The sequence below is a fragment of the Phoca vitulina genome, unplaced genomic scaffold (genome assembly GCF_004348235.1).
Source record: "Phoca vitulina isolate PV1807 unplaced genomic scaffold, GSC_HSeal_1.0 scaffold10, whole genome shotgun sequence".
Lineage (NCBI taxonomy): Eukaryota > Metazoa > Chordata > Mammalia > Carnivora > Phocidae > Phoca > Phoca vitulina.
In genome coordinates this window covers 18,393,150-18,415,130 of record NW_022589713.1, presented here as the reverse complement: position 1 = coordinate 18,415,130, position 21,981 = coordinate 18,393,150, and the positions used below count along the sequence as shown (strand labels likewise).

Below are 21,981 nucleotides of genomic sequence, written 5' to 3'. Positions count from 1 at the left end.
ATAAAAATACAGTATACAACACATATAACAAATATGTTTATCAACTATTTATGATAAATCAGTAAGACTTACAGTCAGTGGGAGGCTATTAGTAGGAGGAAAGTTTTGTGGGGGTCAAAAGTTATATGTGGATTTTTGGATATGGAGGGGTTGGCACCCATAACCCTCTCACTGTTCAAGGGTCAACTGTACATTTGCATAATGGAAGTGTATATAGTACCAAGAGCTCGAAACTTTCCTTTAAAGACCAATCATAATATCATGATGATTACATTCAAGTCTTCTGAAGAACTACTGGTGTGTCTCATCACCCATGTTAATTTTCTTCACATCAACTGTTAATTGGGCTGACTTGGTCAGAACTCAACTGGTTTTTCCTGTATCAAGCAATTTTCCAACATCTCTTTTAAATACTTCACAAAAACAATAAAAAAATTAAAAATAAATAAATAAATAAATAAATACTTCACAAAATATTGCACCTTTAAAAGACCTGTAATTTTCCTGAGGAGTCAACTTGCATTGTTTTGCTCAATGCTTACGAACAGCTACATGAGAGACTACCCAACAAAGACACGCATATGGATGGGACAGAAACTTCTGTTTAGCAGGAAGGGATACAGTTCATTTGTGACTACGTCTGTATCAGATATTCAGATAATGTCTAGACAGGCGAAGAAATACTTACTCTTCATAGTTTTACCGTATGGGCTTCACTGTTTCTCACATTGCTGCCCGTGCTTCTGATATATTCTCTGAAATTCCCCAAAAGTATAGTCTCCACCTCCTTCTTCCTTCTCCACAACCCACCCTGTTCCCTAACACACAGAAGACTATTTCAAATGCCATGTGCCCCTCTCCCTTAATTGATACAATTATTTCATATAACTTAATGCTGGCTGAGGTTAAAAAAACACAGGTTTGAAAGTGATCCTCAGGTTTATTGGTATCCTTAACAAATTATGACTCTTGGAATTAAAAATGACGCCTCTCTGATCTGGCTGCTGTGACTAATGTTCTTCAAAACTGAAACATGATAGTTCCATGATTATATTTATCTTGCTAAGTCTTAAGAGCCCTAATCTAAGCTGGATGATGCTGACAATGTGGTCATCTAAAATTTCACATTTTTCATAGAAACTACTGTCTATATTGCCCCCTAACTATCCTGTAAAACCATTTTTTAACCTATATGAGTACTTTGTTACACTTCATCTCATGTTTAGTGTTCCTACATACTGCTTCCTAACGTTGGTCGTTAGCAGTAACGATGAAATGGCAAAATGAATATTTTATGTAAGTCGGAAGGGCAAAAAAAATGCATGTATGAGGGATCAGTATGCTAACCATCCTTTATTCTGATATCATCATTCTTATTTTTTGTTGGTGAAATATTTATTCACTTATGAAATGGTACTGGTAATAATAATGAATTTGGGGTTTTATTTTTATTTATTTTTAAAGATCTTATTTGTAAGTAATTTCTACACCCAATGTGGGGCTCGAACTCACAACCCTGAGATCAAGAGTTGCATGCTCTACCGACTGAGCCAGCCAGGCACCAAATTTGGTTTTTTTTAAAATGGTCTTAGTTGCGTAAACAAAGAGTGATAAACTCTATGTGGCTTTCCAAATTTCTTTAATAACTTAATAATTTTACTAGTCTATACAATACAAAACTAGGAACTTTTTAATCCCCAGGGAAATGCTCAGCTAAAAGAAAAGTAAACTAAGGAGAGTTATGATAGCTGTATCTCAACTATCTGAATATTTGACATGTATAATGAAGAGAAGACTGAATGGATAAACGAGAAAGGACAACCACAGGGGCAGAAGTCATAAAAGACTAGTTTGAATTTTTAAATATATTTTATATCAAAATTTAAGTATGTGCTTGCCAAAAGTGAAAACATGCTACTTCAGAAGGCCGAGTGCTTCCCCGAATACTGAATGTATTTTGGTCAGAGATACTACACTATACAAGGGATGGTGAAAAGATTTATTATAGAAAGAATCTGACTAGATGATCTTCAAACTACTTTCAGTATTAACGTCTATGACTGTTGGAGGGGAAGATGACAGCAGAATAGGAAGAGAAGAAGATCACCTAGTCCCATGAATACAATAAATAACTATCAAATCCTCCTAAATTAAATACCCAGAAATGAATCTGAAGACTGGTAGAACAAACTCCACAACTAAAGGTAGAGAAGAAGCCACACAGAAGAAGGAGGGAATTGCAGAGATGAGACTTAGAGGAGAAACAGATCATGGCCCGTGCAGTACAAAGGGAGCTGCTACAGTGCAGAAGAACAAGAGACAAACTAGCACACAGAGAAGCCCAAGGGAAAAAGGAGTCCACAGCACAACTAGCAAGAAAAGAGGGCCCGATTTCACAAGTTCTTGCAACCAATGGGGCTTAAAGTCTACAATTCTGCAGTTAGTGGGCTTGGTTCAGGGAGAGCCCGGAGGGATTAGAAACAAGGTGGAACAAACAGCCCACGGAAATACAGCATGGAAACAGAGATCTTTAGAGGGCCTAAAGTGCACAGAGGGGAAGATATTTGCTCAAGTCAGGGCAGGAGTTCCAGAGAGGTAGCCCTTACAGAGAAACCCCATGGGGGAAAAAAAGGAACTGCCTGGTGCCATTTTCCTTCCCTATCCCTCAGCATAAACACAGAACCACCTGAGGGAATGAACACAGCACTGGCACTCACAGGTAACTTGCTTACACTAAGCCCTGCCCCCACACTCTTGTGGATCCATCCTTCCCAGTCATGCTTGCCTCGGTCCCACCACAGCATGCCTCCTCACCCAGAGGACCAGCCCAAACCCCTGACAGCAACATGTCTCATGTCTCCCGACCCAGGAGTTTTGTGAGGCCTCGGTTCTGGTGGCAATGCAACAGATCTCATTTCATAAGCAGACCAGAACACATCTAGTTAAAATGCACCACATTCAGGCCCTGGACCAAACACTGCCCACAACAGGCAAACAAAGCCTCTGCAGACTATTGACCTGAAGGATAAAGTGTCCAGGAAACAGTAGCAGAGAACACTCAGCACACAATAGAGATGCTACTAGAAGCACCAGGCCATGAGGAACAGGGAACACTACACTGCAGAGTACTACAGGACCTCTTCTGCATAAGGCCATTACTCACAAGAACAGAAGATGTAGCTGACTTTCTTGACACATGGAGAAACAGGCACAGAGACTTAGACAAAATGAGAAGACAGAGGAATTTGTCCCAAATGAAAGAACAGGCCAAGGCCAGAGATATAAGCAAAACAAATATTAAGTAACATGCCTAATGGAGAATTTAAAGCAATGATCATAAGGATACTAACCAGACATAAGAAAAGAGTAGAGAACATCAGTGAGACCATTAATACAGAGAATAAGAAAAACATAGCAGACATAAAAGGCTCAATAAACAAAATAAGAAACATGTTTGATGGAAGAAGCAGAGGAACAAATAACCTAGAAGAGAGAGTAATGGAAAATAATCAAGATGAACAAAAGAGAAAAAAGTATTATATTAAACAATAACAGACTTAGGGAACATAATGTTTCCATCAAAAGTAATAACATTTGCATTATAGGAGTCCCAGAAGAGAGAGAAAAGGGGCAGAGAATTTATTTGAAGAAATAATAGCTGAAAACTTCCCTAATTTGGGGAAGGGAACATACCCAGATGGAGGAGGCACAGAGAACCCCCAACAAAAACAACAAAAGCAGACCCACACAAAGACATACTATAATTAAAATGGCAAAATATAGAAATAAATAAAAAATATTAAGAGCAGAGAGACACAAGAAGACAGTTACATACAAAAGAAACGCCATAAGGCTATGAGCTAATTTTTCAACAGAAACTTTGCAAGCCAAAAGGAGTGGAAGGATATTTTCAAACTGCTGAATGGGAGAAACCTGAAGTCAAGAATACTCTATCCAGCAAGGCTATCACTCAGAATAAAAGGAGAGATAAAGAGTTTCTCAGACATGGGGCACCTGGGTGGCTCAGTCGTTAAGCATATGCCTTCAGCTCAGGTCATGATCTCAGGGTCCTGGGATCGAGCCCCACATCGGGCTCTCTGCTCAGCAGGAAGCCTGCTTCTCCCTCTCCCACTCCCCCTGTTTGTGTTCCCTCTCTCACTGTCTCTCTCTGTCAAATAAATAATCTTCAAAAAAAAAAAAGTTTCTCAAAGAAAAACTAAAGGAGTTTGTGACCATTAAACCAGCAATGCAAGAAATACTACACAGAGGACTCTTTCAGTGGAAAGGAAAGACCAAAAGTGAAAGTATGAAGGTAGGAAACACAAAAACAGTAATGAATATTTTTGTAAAATATCAGTCAAGGAACTCACAAAACAAAAGAATATAAAATATGACAATGTACACCTAAAACATGGGAGGGAGAGTAATAAAGGATGGGCTCAAACCTAAATAACCATCAACTTAATAGAGACTGCTATATGCAGAAGAGGTTATATACAAACCTAATGGTAACACAAATCAAAAACCGCTAATAAATATGCAAAGAATAAAGAGAAAGAAATCCAACTGTATCACTGAAGAAAACCAGCAAACTATGAAACAGAGAAGGACAAGAAAGGATCAGAGAAAATCTTAACAACCACAAAGCAGGTATTAATATGGCAATAAATACATATATATCCAAATACATTGAAGGTAAACGGACTAAACAATCTAATCAAAAGACGTAGGGTGACAGAGTGGATAAAAAAAACAAGACCCATCTATATGCTGCCTATAAGACACTCATTTTAGACCTAAAGAAACCTGCAGAGAGAGACAAACCAAGAAAGGAAATCTTAACTACAGAGAACAAACTGATGGTTACCAGAGGGGAGGTGAGTAGGGGGATGGGTGAAAGAGGTGACAGGGATTAAGGAGTGCACTTGTCATGCTGATAACTAGGTGATTAAAATACCTTTTAAAAAACTAAAAGTAAATAAATAAAAGAATTTGGGGAAAAATTCTATGACTGCTTGGAATCCAGTAAGATTTCACAGTATCTCCGTTTCTCTTCTAACTTCAAAACATTTATTTTCACATACACTTTGTTACAATGATGATTACATTAAAATGTGTATATCCAGTAGAGATCTGACCCATATGTAATGAAATGCAGACTGACCTAGATGGGCAAATTGCCCTGAGCCAGTGTTTTCAAGTTGAATGCTAGTCACCTTTCAGTGGTAAAATTGCCCATTCCACCTCTTCCAACACTGCAGAATTCCCTAAATAGTATTTTAAATTTGATCTTGAGACTTTATAATATCCAAATCTTGATTTAAACTGAACTTTAGTCTCAACATACCTCGGGAGAGAGCAACAAATTTTTTTTTTATTTTTATTTTTTAACCTAGATAAACCTCCTTTGTAAAATGCCAGAAGGCCGGCTCCTTCTTTCCTTCTTTTGCATTTGTTCTTACAAATATTTAGAAACACACTGTTGGAAAGGAGACAGAAGTGAATAAAACTGAAACACCTGGATAAAATCCTGTCTCTACCACGGACCAGCTACAAGGACTGGCAGCAAAAAAAAAAGAAAGAAAGAAAAAGAAAAACTTCTCTCCCTTTCATTTTCTTCACTGTAAAATAGGGATGATAACATTTTTTGGAGTTGTTTTAAAGGTGGAAAATATATTAAAAATACCTTTCATAGTTCTTGGCATGGTAAAGTGCTCAATATAGAATGGCTACTGAAATGGTTTATGTCATTATCGTTATCACAGTAATTGAAGAACAACACAAAATATCCTTGAACTCCTATCATAATTCTAAAGCTAGATCCTAGATGATAAAATGACCACAGTAGATACAAAGGCAGTATCATAATCTGGTTTGTAAAATAGCTGTGACCATTCAGGTATAGACTGTAAATACACTCCAATATAATGCCCATTTCCATATCACCACTTAATTACATATTCACAGAATGCACATATAAGAATATGGGAAAAAAGATATCATTTGATCAAACCTTTCTCATTTTATATACAAGAGAAAAATCAAATGAGAAAATAAAACATCTACACTAAAGAACATTATCTAGACTGGGGTTGGCAATCTTTTTCTGTAAACAACCAGGCTTTGCTGACAACCTGTGACACATTCCTTCCTCCCTCCCTCCATCCCTTCCTTCCCTCCTCTCTCTCTCTTCCTTTCTCTTTCCATCTTTTAAAAATTCCTTGAGTTTTTTTTACATCCCTTTAAAATATAAAACCCAGAAACTAATAATACACTATATGTTAATTAATTGATTTTAAATAAAATTTAAAAATAGTTAAATAAATAACATAAATACATACATACCATTCAAAAACTGCAGTTTTCCAACCCTGATCTAGACTAATACATCACTGCATCACAAAATCATACAGGTGCAAAAGATGTGTCACTTCTGATTGTTATACATAATCCTAAATTTATTTCCATCTTTAAATCTAAAAATGCTCTTTGTAATAACATTTACCAGCTATCTCCTCTACGACTGATGCTGCATTCAGGTAAAAACCACAGATTTATTACAATGTATTTCTTAAATAACATAATACTACCTGACAATTTTCAAAATGAACAGCCACAATGAGCTTTCCTCCATAAAGTTTATCTTCTAAGTTTTCAAGGATTGATGGTTCATGTTCTGGTGGATATGTCTGCTTTAGCCAATCCATCCAAGACAATCCCACAAGCGACTGAATCTTTTCCTCACTGAATTTGCGCATTTTTATTCGGAATTCATTCACTTCGGGATCCTTCAGTGCATCAAATTCATGTAGACCTAAACAAAATTTTTTAAAGTGTCATTTTGAGTAGCTAATAATAATACAAGAGAATACAAAATATATTCGACCAAATATATTGGATATGTGGTTTTTATCACGCAAACAAAACTGGGCAGGAAAATATTATGAAAGATCGAAAGACTATCCAGAAAAAATAACAAATTTCATGTACAGAAGATGAACATATAATTAAGATTTCTAAAGAAGACAAACTTGAAACCTTTAAAGAATGTAGTTGGGTACCAGTTTTATAAAGATAATCACTGAAATAGTACACACTTTAAAACCACATATAAAATACCCAGTTTTTCTTTAAAAACCAAGTAAATCACATTTGATATATCTGAGAAAGCCTAAGAATCTGAAAACTTTTAAATTAATGACTTAAAATATAAGCTATTACTTAACTTAAAACTCAGTAAATTTAAATTTTATAGATTAAACTTCCAACTCACTGTGATTTTAACAATGGTTATATCAATTAATCAAAAATCTCAAAAAATTATTTTGTTGTACTTAATTATGAACTTCTACCATGAAGACAACTAAATATAGCAACCTTTTCATAAACTTATCATTATCCTAATAAATAATTCCTGAAATCTACAATAAATGAACATGCAGAAATTTTTATACATACATTAACTTTTAACTGTGAGATTAGCAAACATTTTTTTTAAAATTTTTGTTATGTTAATCACCATACATTACATCATTAGTTTTTGATATAGTGTTCCAGGATTCATTGTTTGTGCATAACACCCAGTGCAAACATTTTAATTTAAAGATTATTCAAACTGGCCACACTTCATGACCCCAGTACAGCTCTTTCTGCCCACAGGTCCTGTCCCCATGTTTAATAAAACCACCTTTTTGCACTGAAGATGTCTCAAGAATTCTTTCTTGGCCATGGGCTCTGAATCCCAGCAACACTCCAAAACTACATCAATACTGTGCATGTATTGAGGAGACTTTCCAGTGTCAGCTCTCATTCTTTTAAACTGATGTTTAGGGGCTCCTGGGAGGCTCAGTCAGTCAAGCATCCAACTCTTGGTTTTGGTTGAGGTCATGATCTCAGGGTCGTGAGATCGAGCCCCACGTCTGCCTCTGCACTCAGCATGGAGACTGCTTAAGACTCTTTCTCTCTGGGGCGCCTGGGTGGCTCAGATGGTTAAGCATCTGCCTTCGGCTTGGGTCATGATCTCTAGGTCCTGGGATCGAGCCCAGCATGTCAGCTCCCCGCTCAGCAGCGGTATCTGCTTCTCCCTCTCCCTCTGCCTTTCCCCCTGCTTATGATCACTCTCTCTCTCACAAATGAATAAAAAATCTTAAAAAAAAAAAAAAAAAAAGACTTTCTCCCTCTTGCTCTACCCCTCCCCCCTCAAATAAATAAAAATCTTTAATAAATAAATATTAGAATCAATTGTGGCATTAAATATAGAAAAATAAAAATGTTTAAGTTGCATAATACAACAAAGTTAAAATCTTGAGGGTATATTATGATTTCCTGGGTAGTTTTAGATCTGGAATGGAAATACATACTCTAAATCAGCTATGAAGGAAGTGTAACTTATGCAGACTAGCTGAGGCATTTTGGAGCCTCTTCCCTAGCACTGTTGAAACTATTTCTACCCACAGACATAGGTATTACAGGTAAGGAAAGGAGAATGAGTACCTAATACATTTAACAAAAATCACACTCTTTATCTCCCTTTATCTACTAAAAGTCTATCTAATCTACTTTCTTTTTTTTTTTAAAGATTTTATTTATTTATTTGACAGAGAGAGAGCGAGAGCAGGAACACAAGCAGGGGGAGTGGGAAAGGGAGAAGCAGGCTTCCCGCCGAACAGGGAGCCCAACGTGGGGCTCGATCCCAGGACCCCGGGATCATGACCCGAACCGAAGGCAGATGCCCAACAACTGAGCCACCCAGGTGCCCCTATCTAATCTACTTTCTAAATGTTTCTCAACTCTGTCTACTCCTAGTTCCTGCAGCCATTAATTTAATCCTGGCCATCACCATCCCTCCCCTGGATTATTACATCAGTTTTTCACTAATTTCTCTATTCCCAGTCTTAATCTTTCTGATCCATTCTCATTTTACAATTTGAATAATCTTTATAAATGTAATCTGATCATGTTACTCCACCACTTAAATCCCTTCGATAGCTTCCCAATTGCTCTTAGGAATCAGTCTCTAATTCTTAATATGGCCTGAATGGCTCCACACACTCTGAAGCTGGTTGCCTCTCTCATCTTCCTGCTTGTCCTAGCTGTCCCTTGACGCAAACCATAACCAATTACTTTTATTCCTTGAATAGGCCATTCTTCACACATGCCATTCCCATTTGATTATCCTTCTTCCAACTCCTTCTACCTGTTCAACTAGTCATCAGCACTGAAGGCACAGTTTAGTTGTGTGTCTTCTATAAGGCCAACCCTCTCTCAGTTGATTTTACGTCCTTGACTTATAGCAGTTTACACACTGTATTGTAATTGTCTATTTACTGATCCCTATTTCCTACAGCACTGTGAGCTCCAAGCAGACAAACACCATAATTATCACCCGAGTTCACTGCTGTAGTCCCAATTAAAAACACTTGATATATACTGTTGAATTGCAATTGCTACTGCTTTGGTCATTTTTTCAATATATTATAAATAAGAAGCTTTGCTCACATAACTGTTAGAACCAACTGAAAAGTACAGATTTCTTTAATTCATCCCAGACTCACTGAATCTCAATCTCTGAGAATCTACTTTAAAAATAAATAAATAAAACTTGAATTTAGAAACCATTACAAAGATTTCTTAAAAATAGAAACTTCGCCAAAAATAAGAAATTAGGGGGGTGCCTGGCTAGCTCAATCGGAAGAGCATGCAACTCTTAATCTCCAGGTTGTGAGGTCAAGCCCCACGGTGGATGTAGAGATTACTTAAAAAATAAACAAACAAAACAATTAGGTCAAGTAATTTAATTTTCAACCTAGTTAATTTCTACATGTCTTCTGATAAGAAAATTTGATAGCAAACCTTAAATTTTAAGATAAAAATATTCTATCATTTACAGTCAAATATAATTTTTTTTTTAAGTAGGAATCCCACCCGGCATGGAGCCCAACTCAAGGCTTGAACTCACGACCCTGAGATCAAGACCTGAGCTGAGATCAAGAGTGAGATGTTTAACCAGCTGAGCAACCAGGCGCCCCAAATATAATTTTTTCACATAAAAAAAGTACTGAGTGGGGGCGCCTGGATGGTTCAGTTGGTTACCCATCTGCCTTTGGCTCAGGTCATGGTCCCGGGGTCCTGGGATTGAGCCCCACATCTGACTCCCAGCAGGGAGCCTGCTTCTCCCTCTCCCTGCCACTTCCCTTGCTTGTGTGCTCTCTCTCTCTCTCTCTCTCTCTCTGAATTAAATAAATAAATAAATAAATAACATCTTAAAAAAAGGTATTGAGTGAGTAATTTCTTCACATTAAAGATAGTGTTAAAATCCTGCAGACTCTATATTTCCTTCACTTTAAAATATAACTTTATATAGGTCAGGGAAAAAATAAGGGAGTTTTCCAATTTTTTTTTTTTCAGGATGCTGAAAAAAATCCTCTGATCAAGATTTACTAATGGGTATTTGAAGGGGTGACCTTCACTACGGAGCATAATCAGAGGCCGAACAGAAGCTCTGTAAATAAAAAATAAAATGATCAGACACATCATCATTCAGGAAAAGGTATTTTTAGACCCACCAGGGCAGTTACATCTGTAAAGGTTCTATTGTTTTCTTTGGAGAGGAGGAGGCAGCAAACTTGTTCCTGAAGTTAAATTGAAATAATTGTTTATTGTTTTACCAAGAGCCATGACCTCACCAAGTCCCGGTTGTAGTCATCACATACAAATTAGCAACTGCAAAAACTGACTTGTTAGGTACCTAAAGTGAAAATTCATTCTAAAATATTAAAACAGACTTACTCAACTTCCTAAATGCATGTTAACACTTGAATCTGTGTATATGATCATTAACACCAGGTTTTCTAGAAATGCTGAAAATCTAAAGTACAATTTATAGTTTAGAGTTTATAAACTGTTCAATTTATTTTTTTTAAGATTTTACTTATTTATTTGACAGAGAGACAGAGCAAGCACAAGCATGGAGAGCTGCGGAGAAGCAGGCTCCCCACTGAGCAGGGAGCCCAATGTGGGGCTTGATCCCAGGATCCTGGGATCATGACCTGAGCCGAAGGCAGATGCTTAACCAACTGAGCCACCCAGGTGCCCCATACACTGTTCAATTTAATATAAAACACAGCTTGCATCTTGATCATTCAAATTGCAGGGCACACTGCATTAAAAATCTGTATATAATAAACTTTATGATACAGAACGAAGTATGGTCACACTGCTTATAGAAATAAAAATTCAATTTATATATATGTATATACGTATTACCCCTGCACTGTGGCAAGGTAAAGTCAGGGTCGCCAAATAAAAAAAACAGCATGCCCAATTCTATTTGAATTTTAGATAAACAATGAATGATTTTTATCATTAAGTATATCCCATATTTGCATCTAGTATATTTTTATTTGCTAAATCTGCCAAGCTCATGTAGAGATAACAGTGGCTAATGAGCCCATATTTTTGGAAGATCACAATTAGAAGACAGTGCAGTGATCTAAGTTTTGAAAACATGGTACATCTCAAAAAGATACCTATATCCTGACAAAAGTTAGCTCTCTCTGTGGTGCTAACCTTTTGGGTTATCAAATATTTAACAATCAGTGTGGTTCTGGTCTACTTCCTTCCATCAGCAGGGAAACATAAAAGCTATATATTTCATACACACATACAAAGCCACTTGGAAAGAACTATATCTCAATATTATCAGTGGATATTCTTGTCTTCAATAAGACTGTAAGTGATTGATTATTGTTTTTTACTTTTCCATATATTCTTCAATTCAAACAAAGGAGAAACTTTTTGTAATGGAGAGTTTAAAATTTATTAAAAAAATCTGTGGAGTTCTAGCAAATGGAAAGGAATGCTTTCTAGTGAGGCCATTAATATGTAAGAAAATTGTGGGGGCTCCTGGATGGCTCAGTCAGTGGAGCATGCGACTCTTGATCTCAGGGTTGTGAGTTCAAGCCCCACGCAGGGTGTGGAGATTACTTAAAAATAAAAAAAATAGAATTTAAAAAAACAAAAAAAAGAAAGAAAGAAAAAATCTTGTAAGTAATTACAAACTTATTGAAAGGGTAAAAAATTACTGCCTAAAGCAAACAAGCTATCCTTTGAAGTAATCAAACCTTTTTAAATACTAGGCTGTCTGGGTACCTGGGTGGCTCAGTCTGTTAGGTATCTGACTCTTAATCTCAGCTCAGGTCTTGATCTCAGGGTTGTGAGTTCAAACCTGGCATTGGCAGGCCCAGCATGGACCCTACTTAAAAAAAGAGAAAAGAAAAGAGAAAGAAATACATACTAGGCTGTCATTCAGTAAATCAACAAGGTTCTGTTCTAAATACTCAGAGGGAAGAATGTAGCCCTACATTTGTAATCATTAGTTAGCCCGAATAACTACAGGTCAAGATCAAAGAATGCAATCTTATAGGACATGGTTCTTAGACGGGATGATACTAGGTTATCTTGAAGATACTTATAATACTAAATGGAATGGTACTATATTATAAGAGTAAATTTAATCAATACAAGAGGCGAATCCAAATCCAAAAACCTCCAGTGGATTGTTTGGTTTTGTATTTAAATGTCAAGTCTCTTAAAAAATAAAATAAAATAAAAATGAAAACAACACAAACCTGCTACTTCAAAATAAATAAACAAACTTCAAGTGTCCTCTTACAGTACTTAATTCTAGTACCTTGTCTAAAGCAGGATATTGATATACCATTGGCCCCTGTGACACCTAACATTATTATAGCAAGAGCGCCTCTACCACATTTTGTTACTCACAATTCTCCCTGGAATTAATATATCTTGACTCCCTACAAAAATATCTCTACTGGGGCGCCTGGGTGGCTCAGTCGTTAAGCGTCTGCCTTCAGGTCAGGTCATGATCCCAGGGTCCTGGGATCGAGCCCCGTGTCAGGCTCCCTGGTCAGTGGGAAGCCTGCTTCTCCCTCTCCCACTCCCCCTATTTGTGTTCCCTTTCTTGCTGTGTCTCTCTCTGTCAAATAAATAAATAAAATCTTTAAAAAAAAAAAAAATCTCTACTTAAAGACAATTTTAGTTAAGGAGTAAAATTGTCAAAAATGTGGGTTATTTATAGAAACTTTTCAATCAGCTTAAAGTCTTGGTATAGAGAGTTGTATATAAATTGTGTTTATATCGTGGATCACTACATCAAAAACTAATGATGTATTGTATGGTGACTAATGTAATAAAATAAAACTTAAAAAAAAATAAATAAATTGTGTGTATAGTGTAGAAGCAGTTCAAAAGAAATGGAGGATGTATCTCTTAGAAAAGGGCTTCTCAAACTAAGACAAAGGGACAACTTTTTTCTTTCCAATCTGCCAAAAAAACAATACTTCGGCAAATAAAAATAAGTCACTAGAAAAAGACATACAAAACATATTACCATAGTGTCCCAGGGGTTATCACATTGCTACAGGAATTTATAAACATTTACTCTCAATTTTTACACTTACATTATCTCAGACTGGTTATCAATGTACAAACAAGTATTGGTCCTTGAGTCACACTCTACAAAGCAATATCTCTGATCATACTTACTACATGTTTATACATACAACAACAAATATGTAAAGAATTCATACCAAGACGTTTTTAAGTTACCTTTTCCTATCAGGACTCCAATTTTTGAGTCTAATTTTTCCCCTGGGTCACAACTTCTTGTCACTAATTTGAGAACTGGAAGAAAAGGTCTGACATCACAGAGTCTTCTTGTTTCATCTTCAAGTTCCTCATATACAGCAGTTTGATTCACACATGCAAACATATAGGAGTCAATTTCCATAAGGAGGTTAAACATTGGGTAATTGTGAACTTGTTTCCATAACATCTGCAGGAAAAAAAATAAGATACTTTGTGGAACAGAAAAATTTGTTCAAGTGTACAAAGATACATCTACAAGGATACTCACTGCAGCACTCTTTATAAAACTCAAAAACATAGGACAAGCTAAATGTTTAGCAATAAAAGATTGGCTAAATCAATTATAAAGTATTACAAATTTGTGAAAATAAAAATACACGGTAACATGAAAAGTTGTCCAAAATATAATAAGGTTTTTTTAAAAAAATACCAACTTACAAGAGAATACAAATAGTATTAACCCATTTTTTTCTAAGTAATAGTATAATGCACAAAAAAATGCACTTAAATAAACAAAATTATTAAGTGAATATCTGCCAGACTCATTAAGAAAGAGAGAGAGGACTCAAAATCAGAAATGAAAGAGAAGTTACAACTGACACCACAGAAATACAAAAGATTTTAAGAGACTACTATAAAAAATTATATGCCAACAAACTATAAAACCAAAAGAAATAGATAAATTCCTGGAAACATACAAACTTCCAAGACTGAATCAGAAAGAAGCAGATACTCTGAACAGACTGATTACCAATAATGAAACTGAATCATTAATAAAAAAAACTTGCAACAAAAAAAAATCTAGGGGCACGTGGGTGGCTCAGTCGGCTAAGCATCTGCTTTGGGCTTAGGTCATGATCCCAGGGTCCTGGGATTGAAGCCCCCCCAACCCCCATCAGGCTCCCTGCTCGGCGGGAGCCTGCTCCTCCCTCTCCCTCTGCCACTCCCCCTGCTTGTGTTCTCTCACTCTCTCTCTCTGTCAAATAAATAAATAAAATCTTAAAAAAAAAAAGTCTAGAACCAGATGGCTGCATTGGTGAATTCCACCAAACGTTCAAAAAAGAATGAATATCGGGGGTGCCTGGGTCACTCAGCTGGTTAAGCGTCTGCCTTCAGCTCAGGTCATGATCCTGGAGGCGCAATATCGAGTCCCGCATCAGGCTCCCTGCTCATCAGGGAGTCTGCTTCTCCCTATGACCCTCCCCCCTCTCATGCTCTCTCTCTGTCTCATTCTTTCTCTCTCAAATAAATAAATAAAATCTTTAAAAAAAAAAAAAAAAGAATGAATATCAGGGTGCCAGAGTGGCTCACTCAGGAGTAGCATCCAACTCTTGATTTTGGCTCAGGTCATGATCTCAGGGTCGTGAGATCAAGCCCCGCCACAGGCTCCTTGCTGGGCACTGAACCTGCCTATGACTCTCCCTCTCCAGGAAAAAAAAAAAAAAAAAGAATATCAATCCTTTTCTTTTTTTTCCAAAGATTTCATTTATTTATTTATTTGATAGAGACTGCACACACGAGCCTGCAAGTGAGGAAAGAAGCACAGGGAGAGGGAGAGAGATGAGCGCAGGGCCCGACCTCACAACCCTGAATCATGACCTGTGGCCAAATCAAGAGTCAGACACTTTTTTTTTTTTTAAGATTTTATTTATTTATTTGACAGAGAGAGACACAGTGAGAGAGGGAACACAAGCAGGGAGAGTGGGAGAGGGAGAAGCAGTCTCCCCGCCGAGCAGGGAGCCCAATGTGGGGCTCAATCCCAGGACCCTGGGATCATGACCTGAGCCGAAGGCAGATGCTTAACGACTGAGCCACCCAGGTGCCCCAAGAGTCAGAAACTTAACTGACTGAGCCACCCAGGCACCCTTCAATCCTTTTCAAACTTATCCAGAAAAAAGAAGAGGAAGGAATGCTTCCAAATTCATTCTACAAGGCCAGCATTACTCTGATACCAAAACCAGACAAGGACACTACAAAAAAAAGAAAATTACATACCAGTATGACCAATGAACATAGGTGCAAAAATCTTCAACAAAATATTAGCAATGCAAATTCAACAAGACATTAGAAGGATCATTCACCACAATCAGGTGGGAAATATTTCAGGGATGCAAAGATGGTTCATTATCCACAAATCAATCAACATGATATAATACCATTTACAAAATGAAAGATAAAAACCATCTGATCATCTCAGTAGATGCAGAAAAAGCATTTGACAAATTCTAAATTTGTTCATGATAAAAACTCTCAAAAAGGTGGGAACAGAGAAAATACACTTCAACATAATAAAGCCATCTATGACAAACCCATGGCTAACATACTTAAGGTGAAAAGCTGAAAGCTTTTGCTCTAAGATCAGGAACAAGACAAAAATGTCTACTCTCCATACCTTTATTCAACATATAGTACTAGAAGACCCAGTCACAGCAATCAGACAAAAAGAAAAGGCATCCAAATTGTTAAGGAAGAAGTAAAATTGTCACTATTTGCAGAAGACATGATACTGTATATAAAAAACCCTAAAGATTCCACAAAAAAATATTAGAATAAATGAATTCCATAAAGTTGCAGAATACAAAATATACAAAAACCTACTGTTTCTATACACTAACAGAGAAATGAAAACAATGCCATTTACAAATACAAAAAAAAAAAAAAAAAACCCTACCCTTATGTTAAGTAAAAAAGTCAGAGAAAGACAAATACCATATGATTTCACTTATATGTAGAATCTAAAAAACGAAACAAACAAAAACAGAAACTAATAAATACAAAGAATAAACTAATGGTTGCCAGAGGAGAGGAGGATGGGGGAAAGGTGAAACAGGTGAAGGGGATTAAGAGGTCAAAATACCAGTTATAAAATAAATAAATCATAGAGATGAAAAGTACAGCAGAAAGAATACAGTCAATAATACTGGAATAACTTCGTATAGTGACAGACGGTAACTACACATATCATGGTGAACATTTCATAATGTATATAACTGTTGAATCACTAGTTTGTACACCTGAAAGTAATATAATATTGTATGTCAACTCTACTTCAATTTTTTTTAAAGTATCTATGAAGATGTCCATATTTACCTTATGAACATAAATAACTTCTAATTAGAAAAAAATAGAAAATTCAAAGTATGTACCATTACCCCCTTACAAAATTTATATTATTTTTCCTGCATTCTTTTCTATTCACCAGGGTTATCTTCATTAATTAACATTGCCCTGTCAGAAGAAGCAGACATATACCCAAAAAAATTGAAAGCAGGGACTCAAACAGATACCTGTACACCAATGTTCATAGTAGCATTATTCACAACGGCCAAAAGACTGATACAACAAAAATACCTATCAAGAGATGAACAGATAAACAAAATGCAGCATATCCTAACAATGGAATATTACTAAGTGTTAAAAAGGAATGAAATTTGGATTCATATTACAATATGGATGACCTTTGAAAATATTATGGTAGGTAAAATAAGTCAGACACAAAAGGACAACTATTGTGTGATTCCACTTTTATAAGGTAGCTGCAATAGACAAATTCCTAGAGACAGAAACTAGAATAGGGACTACCACAGGGACTTGGAAAAGAAAGTTTAGGGGCGCCTGGGTGGCTCAGTTGGTTAAGCGACTGCCTTCGGCTCAGGTCATGATCCTGGAGTCCCGGGATCGAGTCCCGCATCGGGCTCCCTGCTCAGCGGGGAGTCTGCTTCTCCCTCTGACTCTCCTCCCTCTCATGCTCTCTGTCTCTCATTCTCTCTCTCTCAAATAAATAAATAAAATCTTTAAAAAAAAAAAAAAAAGTTTATTATTTAATGAGAAGAGAGTTTGTGTTTTGTATAGGGCTGATGGTTGGGCAATACTGTGAATGTACTTAATACCACAGAATTATGCACCTAAAAAATTATTCTTATGGTAACTTCACGTTGTGTATGTTTTACAATTAAAAGAATGGAGGGAATTAAAAAAAAAAAAAAAAGCACCTTAAAAAAGAAAAAATAAATAAATAAATAAATAAAAGAATGGAGGGCATGAATGGTTAATCCAGTTTCAGGTGCAGCCACAGACATCCATACTTGTCACTGGTGACTATAAAAAAAAGTACTCTCTGAACCTTGGGACACCTAAAATAATTTTCTTTTTTTTTTTTTTTCCTACTTCAGGGATCATGCAGTTTTAGAATTCTCATGTCTCCCGAAAGAAGCAGCTTGGAAAAGAGTTAAGAGGCTGTCCAAAGTCAAGAACTTTAAAATGGCTTGTCATAAATACTTTTTCTTAAAAATATCATAGCCCCTGATTTTCATATTGGGTTCAGCTATTTGGAAAACGAGAAAGTTTAGCAAAATAATTTCATTTACATTTCATAGTACTCACAAATCAATACCACTCGCCAATTCATGTGAAAAAATAATCCAACAAAAGAAGCAAGCCTTGTTATGTAAAAGTAGTTGCTTCCAAACTGATGGTTACTAGAAGGGAGATGGCTGGGGGTGATGGGTGAAATAGGTGATGGGGATTAAGGAGTACAGAGTGCACTTGTAGTGATGAGCACAGGGTGTTGTATGCAACTGTTGCATCACTATATTGTACACCTGAAACTAATATTACACTGTACATTAACTAACTAGAATTTAAATTAAAACTTAAAAAAAAAAAAAAGAATTGGCTTCCAAAGGAGGGCATGTTATTCACTACTGGGGGAAAACTTTTTCTTCCACATAATCACCATGAAAAGTAGTGGGGGTATGGAGGGAAGAAGAGGAAGGAAAAGGAGAGAAGAAAAAACCAACCAAAAATCACATACAGAAAAAGTATGACAAGTTCAAAGATAGTATTTAAAAAGATTTAAACTCTAAACTTTGACAATGTCAAATTCCTTTAAACCACCTGAATAAACATTTCACACTAACATAATTTTTCTTAATTCAGGTATCACATATGGATTAAAAGTGAGAGTGAGAATTACCTTTTATACATCTACAAAAGACAAAGCATGTATCAAATCTTTAAAATGTAGGGACCTAAAGGTTCATTTTCCCTCAAATTGACCATACGATTTACATTAATAAAATTTTCTGTAATAGAATAACATCTTCCCCTAAGTGATACAGTAAGCTACATTTATAAAAATTCCACCTATTAACATACCTGTTTAATATAGGAAATGGTAGCTTCCCGTGGAACCTCCAACTGAATATAAATCCCAGTGGGCAAAAGGAAATCCACAGGTATGGAGCCATCAGATGCTAACTGTGAATCCACTGCCCAGATGTCAAGGATGTCTGCCATAGCAGGAGGCATTATGAAACTGAAGCACATTCATAACCATGCGGCCCTAGAAATTAAGTAAAACTTAGTGAAACAGAAAATTAGCCAAATCTTATACTAAAATATGATAAAGCCCACCAATCCATAATTAGTCTTTGGATTTCAATATAGCCAATAATAAGGTGGCTAATTAAAGATTAAGCCACCAGAAATAAATTACTTAAAAACACTTTCGGTTATCATTACATGCATTTTATATATATATATATAAATACACACACTGCACTAACTCAAATTCAACAAAAGTATATCACATGTGAAAAATGAAAGATTTAAAGATTAGAGGTTTCTAAGAAATTCAGTTAACCACTCAAGAGGTGACTGTCTCCAGATTTTACTTAAATAATAAAAAAAAAATAATATTGGCTTCTTTGGCTGAGTTCTTCTCTGCAAACTCCAATGAAAACAGCAGTCAAGAGGGCCTTCTTTCAAATATAATTTTCTATCTGGGCGCCTGGGTGGCTCAGTTGGTTGAGCATCTATCCAACTCTTGATTTCGGCTCAGATCATGATCTTGGGGTCATCCGATCAAGCCCTGTGTCGGGCTCCATGCTCAGCGAGGAGTCTGCTTGAGCTTCTCTCCCTCTCCCTCTAACCCCTCCCCCCTCCAGATGTGCACTTTTTTTTTTTTTAATTTATCAATCTCGGGCGCCTGGGTGGCTCAGTCGTTAAGCATCTGCCTTCAGCTCAGGTCATGATCCCGGGGTCCTGGGATCGAGCCCCGCATCGGGCTCCCTGCTCGGTGGGAAGCCTGCTTCTCCATCTCCCACTCCCCCTGCTTGTGTTCGCTCTCTTGCTGTCTCTCTGTCAAATAAATAAAATCTTTAAAAAAAAAAAAATTAGGGGCGCCTGGGTGGCTCAGTCGTTAAGCATCTGCCTTCGGCTCAGGTCATGATCCCAGAGTCCTGGGATCGAGCCCCGCATCGGGCTTCCTGCTCGGCGGGAAGCCTGCTTCTCCCTCTCCCCCTGCTTGTGTTCCCTCTCTCGCTGTGTCTCTCTCTGTCAAATAAATAAATAAGATCTTTAAAAAAAAAAAAAAAAAAAAAAAATTTATCATTCTCATGTACAAAATATCTTGAACTTATAGTCTCATGACCCACCACCTGAGAATTAAAAACACCAAATCCCTCAACCCAGCTGGCAAGGGTCTTTGTGCCATGTTTCTGGCCTTTACTTGTCCTATTACTGTATTGCCTAGGCCTTTGTACCACAAAGGCTATCAACCTGCTGTTAGAACTATGTTCATACAAATGTTGACACTCCTGGAATCAAACCCCTATTCCAACAAATGTACCCCTCAACTGCGCCTTGAAGACTTCCTTGAGAGCTTCCTTCAAGAAAGCATAACAATAACAGTGGGAAGAACATGGGCACTCAAGTTAATTAAGCCAAGATTTAAATCCCATTTACTGAAAGAATGAAAGTATCACATCAAAAGAGACAAAAGTCAACTTGAAGCATTTCTGAGCATCAAAAATACTCATGACATCCATGGATTGAAACATATCAAATATATACAAATGAGTGACTGAATAATAAAAGGAAACAAATAAATCGTTTACTGATCACCATTGCAGATTGCTAAGACCAACTCACTATTTTGAAAATTGATAAAGAATGGGTAAGTACATCAAACATGTTTTGACCAGCTTATACCAAATACTGCAGGGTAACCAAATGAATGATGAGGGTAAGGTTTTTTTTCTTGATTTTTAGAACAATTTTAGTTCATAAACACAAAAAGAATGATAAAATTAGAAAACCACCATTGTGCAACCTCTAATGAAACGAATCTAGGCAATAATGCATAATTAATGGATGCTAAAAAGTTTACAAAATAAAGTGAAAGGATGATGAGGAACTTTATAATGAACATTATCAGGTTGACACTATCTAAATCCTGTGAATAATCCAGACATATGCCTCCTCCTGTAATGCAAACAGAAGTACTAACCACAACCTATAGAATATGGTTGATTTTAAAAAACAAAAAACAAACAAAAAACCTGAATTTAATCAAGACTCTAGATCTGACTTATCAGTTTACAAGAAATAGGAAAAGAGCGAAAGGAATTAAAGACTTCAAAAGCATCAGTCAAGTCCCCAATGAATCATCAATAAAAAAAGTAATCAACGACAACAAAACAAGCTAATCAACAAGAAGAGAAAGAAAGAGAATGGTGCAAGGACTGTTAGCAAACACTCAGGAGGGTCACCTGGGTGACTTAGTTGGTTAAGCGTAGTACTCTTGATTTCGGACCAGGTCATGATCTCACAGTTCTAAGATCAAGCCCTGCCTCAGTTCTGTGCTGGGGGTGGAACAGCCTTATCCAACATAATGCACCAAATCAGCTATAAAAACCTATCTTTAAAACAAACTGGGAGGGGTGCCTGGGTGGCTCAGTCGTTAAGCATCTGCCTTCGACTTGGGTCATGATCACAGGGTCCTCTCCCACTCCCCCTGCTTGTGTTCCTTCTCTCGCTTTGTCTCTGTCAAATAAATAAATAATCTTTTTAAAAAATAAATAAAACAAACTGGGAAATTTAAATATGAATTAGATGATTTTAAGGAAATACTGTTACATTTGTGAGGTATAATAATGGTCTGTTGGTGGGGCGCCTGGCTGGCTCAGTTAATGGAGAATGTGACTGTTGATCGTGGGGTTGAGTTCAAGCCCCACATTTGGTGTAGAGATTACTTAACAATGGGATCTTAATAGATAAAAAAACAGATCTACCTACATGCTGCCTACAAGAGACTCATTTTAGATTTAAAGACACCTGCAAATTGAAAGTGAGGAGATGGAGCACCACCTATCATGTTAATGGATGTCAAAAGAAAGCTGGAGAGAGAGCTCAGGCAGGGAGAGGAGCAGGGAGAGGATCAGAGGGAAAGAGCAGAGGGAGAGAGCAGAGGGAAAGAGCAGAGGAAGAGGGAGAAGCAGACACCCTGCTAGGCAGGGAGCCCAACACAGC

The 21,981-nt window shown here is 36.8% G+C and overlaps 1 protein-coding gene across 7 annotated transcripts in view; it reads right to left on the bottom strand.

The window, feature by feature from the left end:
• PIK3CB (phosphatidylinositol-4,5-bisphosphate 3-kinase catalytic subunit beta) overlaps positions 1 to 21,981 on the bottom strand; it is a 199,595-nt gene that overhangs the window by 97,644 nt on the left and 79,970 nt on the right. For all 7 annotated transcript variants that reach the window (XM_032408604.1, XM_032408606.1, XM_032408602.1 and 4 more), the window contains 3 exons: positions 18,826 to 19,012; positions 13,630 to 13,855; positions 6,591 to 6,814 (listed from right to left, as the gene is read on the bottom strand). In XM_032408604.1, the coding sequence (XP_032264495.1) occupies positions 6,591 to 6,814; positions 13,630 to 13,855; positions 18,826 to 18,996 (621 nt within the window). In that variant the 5' untranslated portion in view covers positions 18,997 to 19,012. The remainder of the gene's footprint in view (positions 1 to 6,590; positions 6,815 to 13,629; positions 13,856 to 18,825; positions 19,013 to 21,981) is intronic.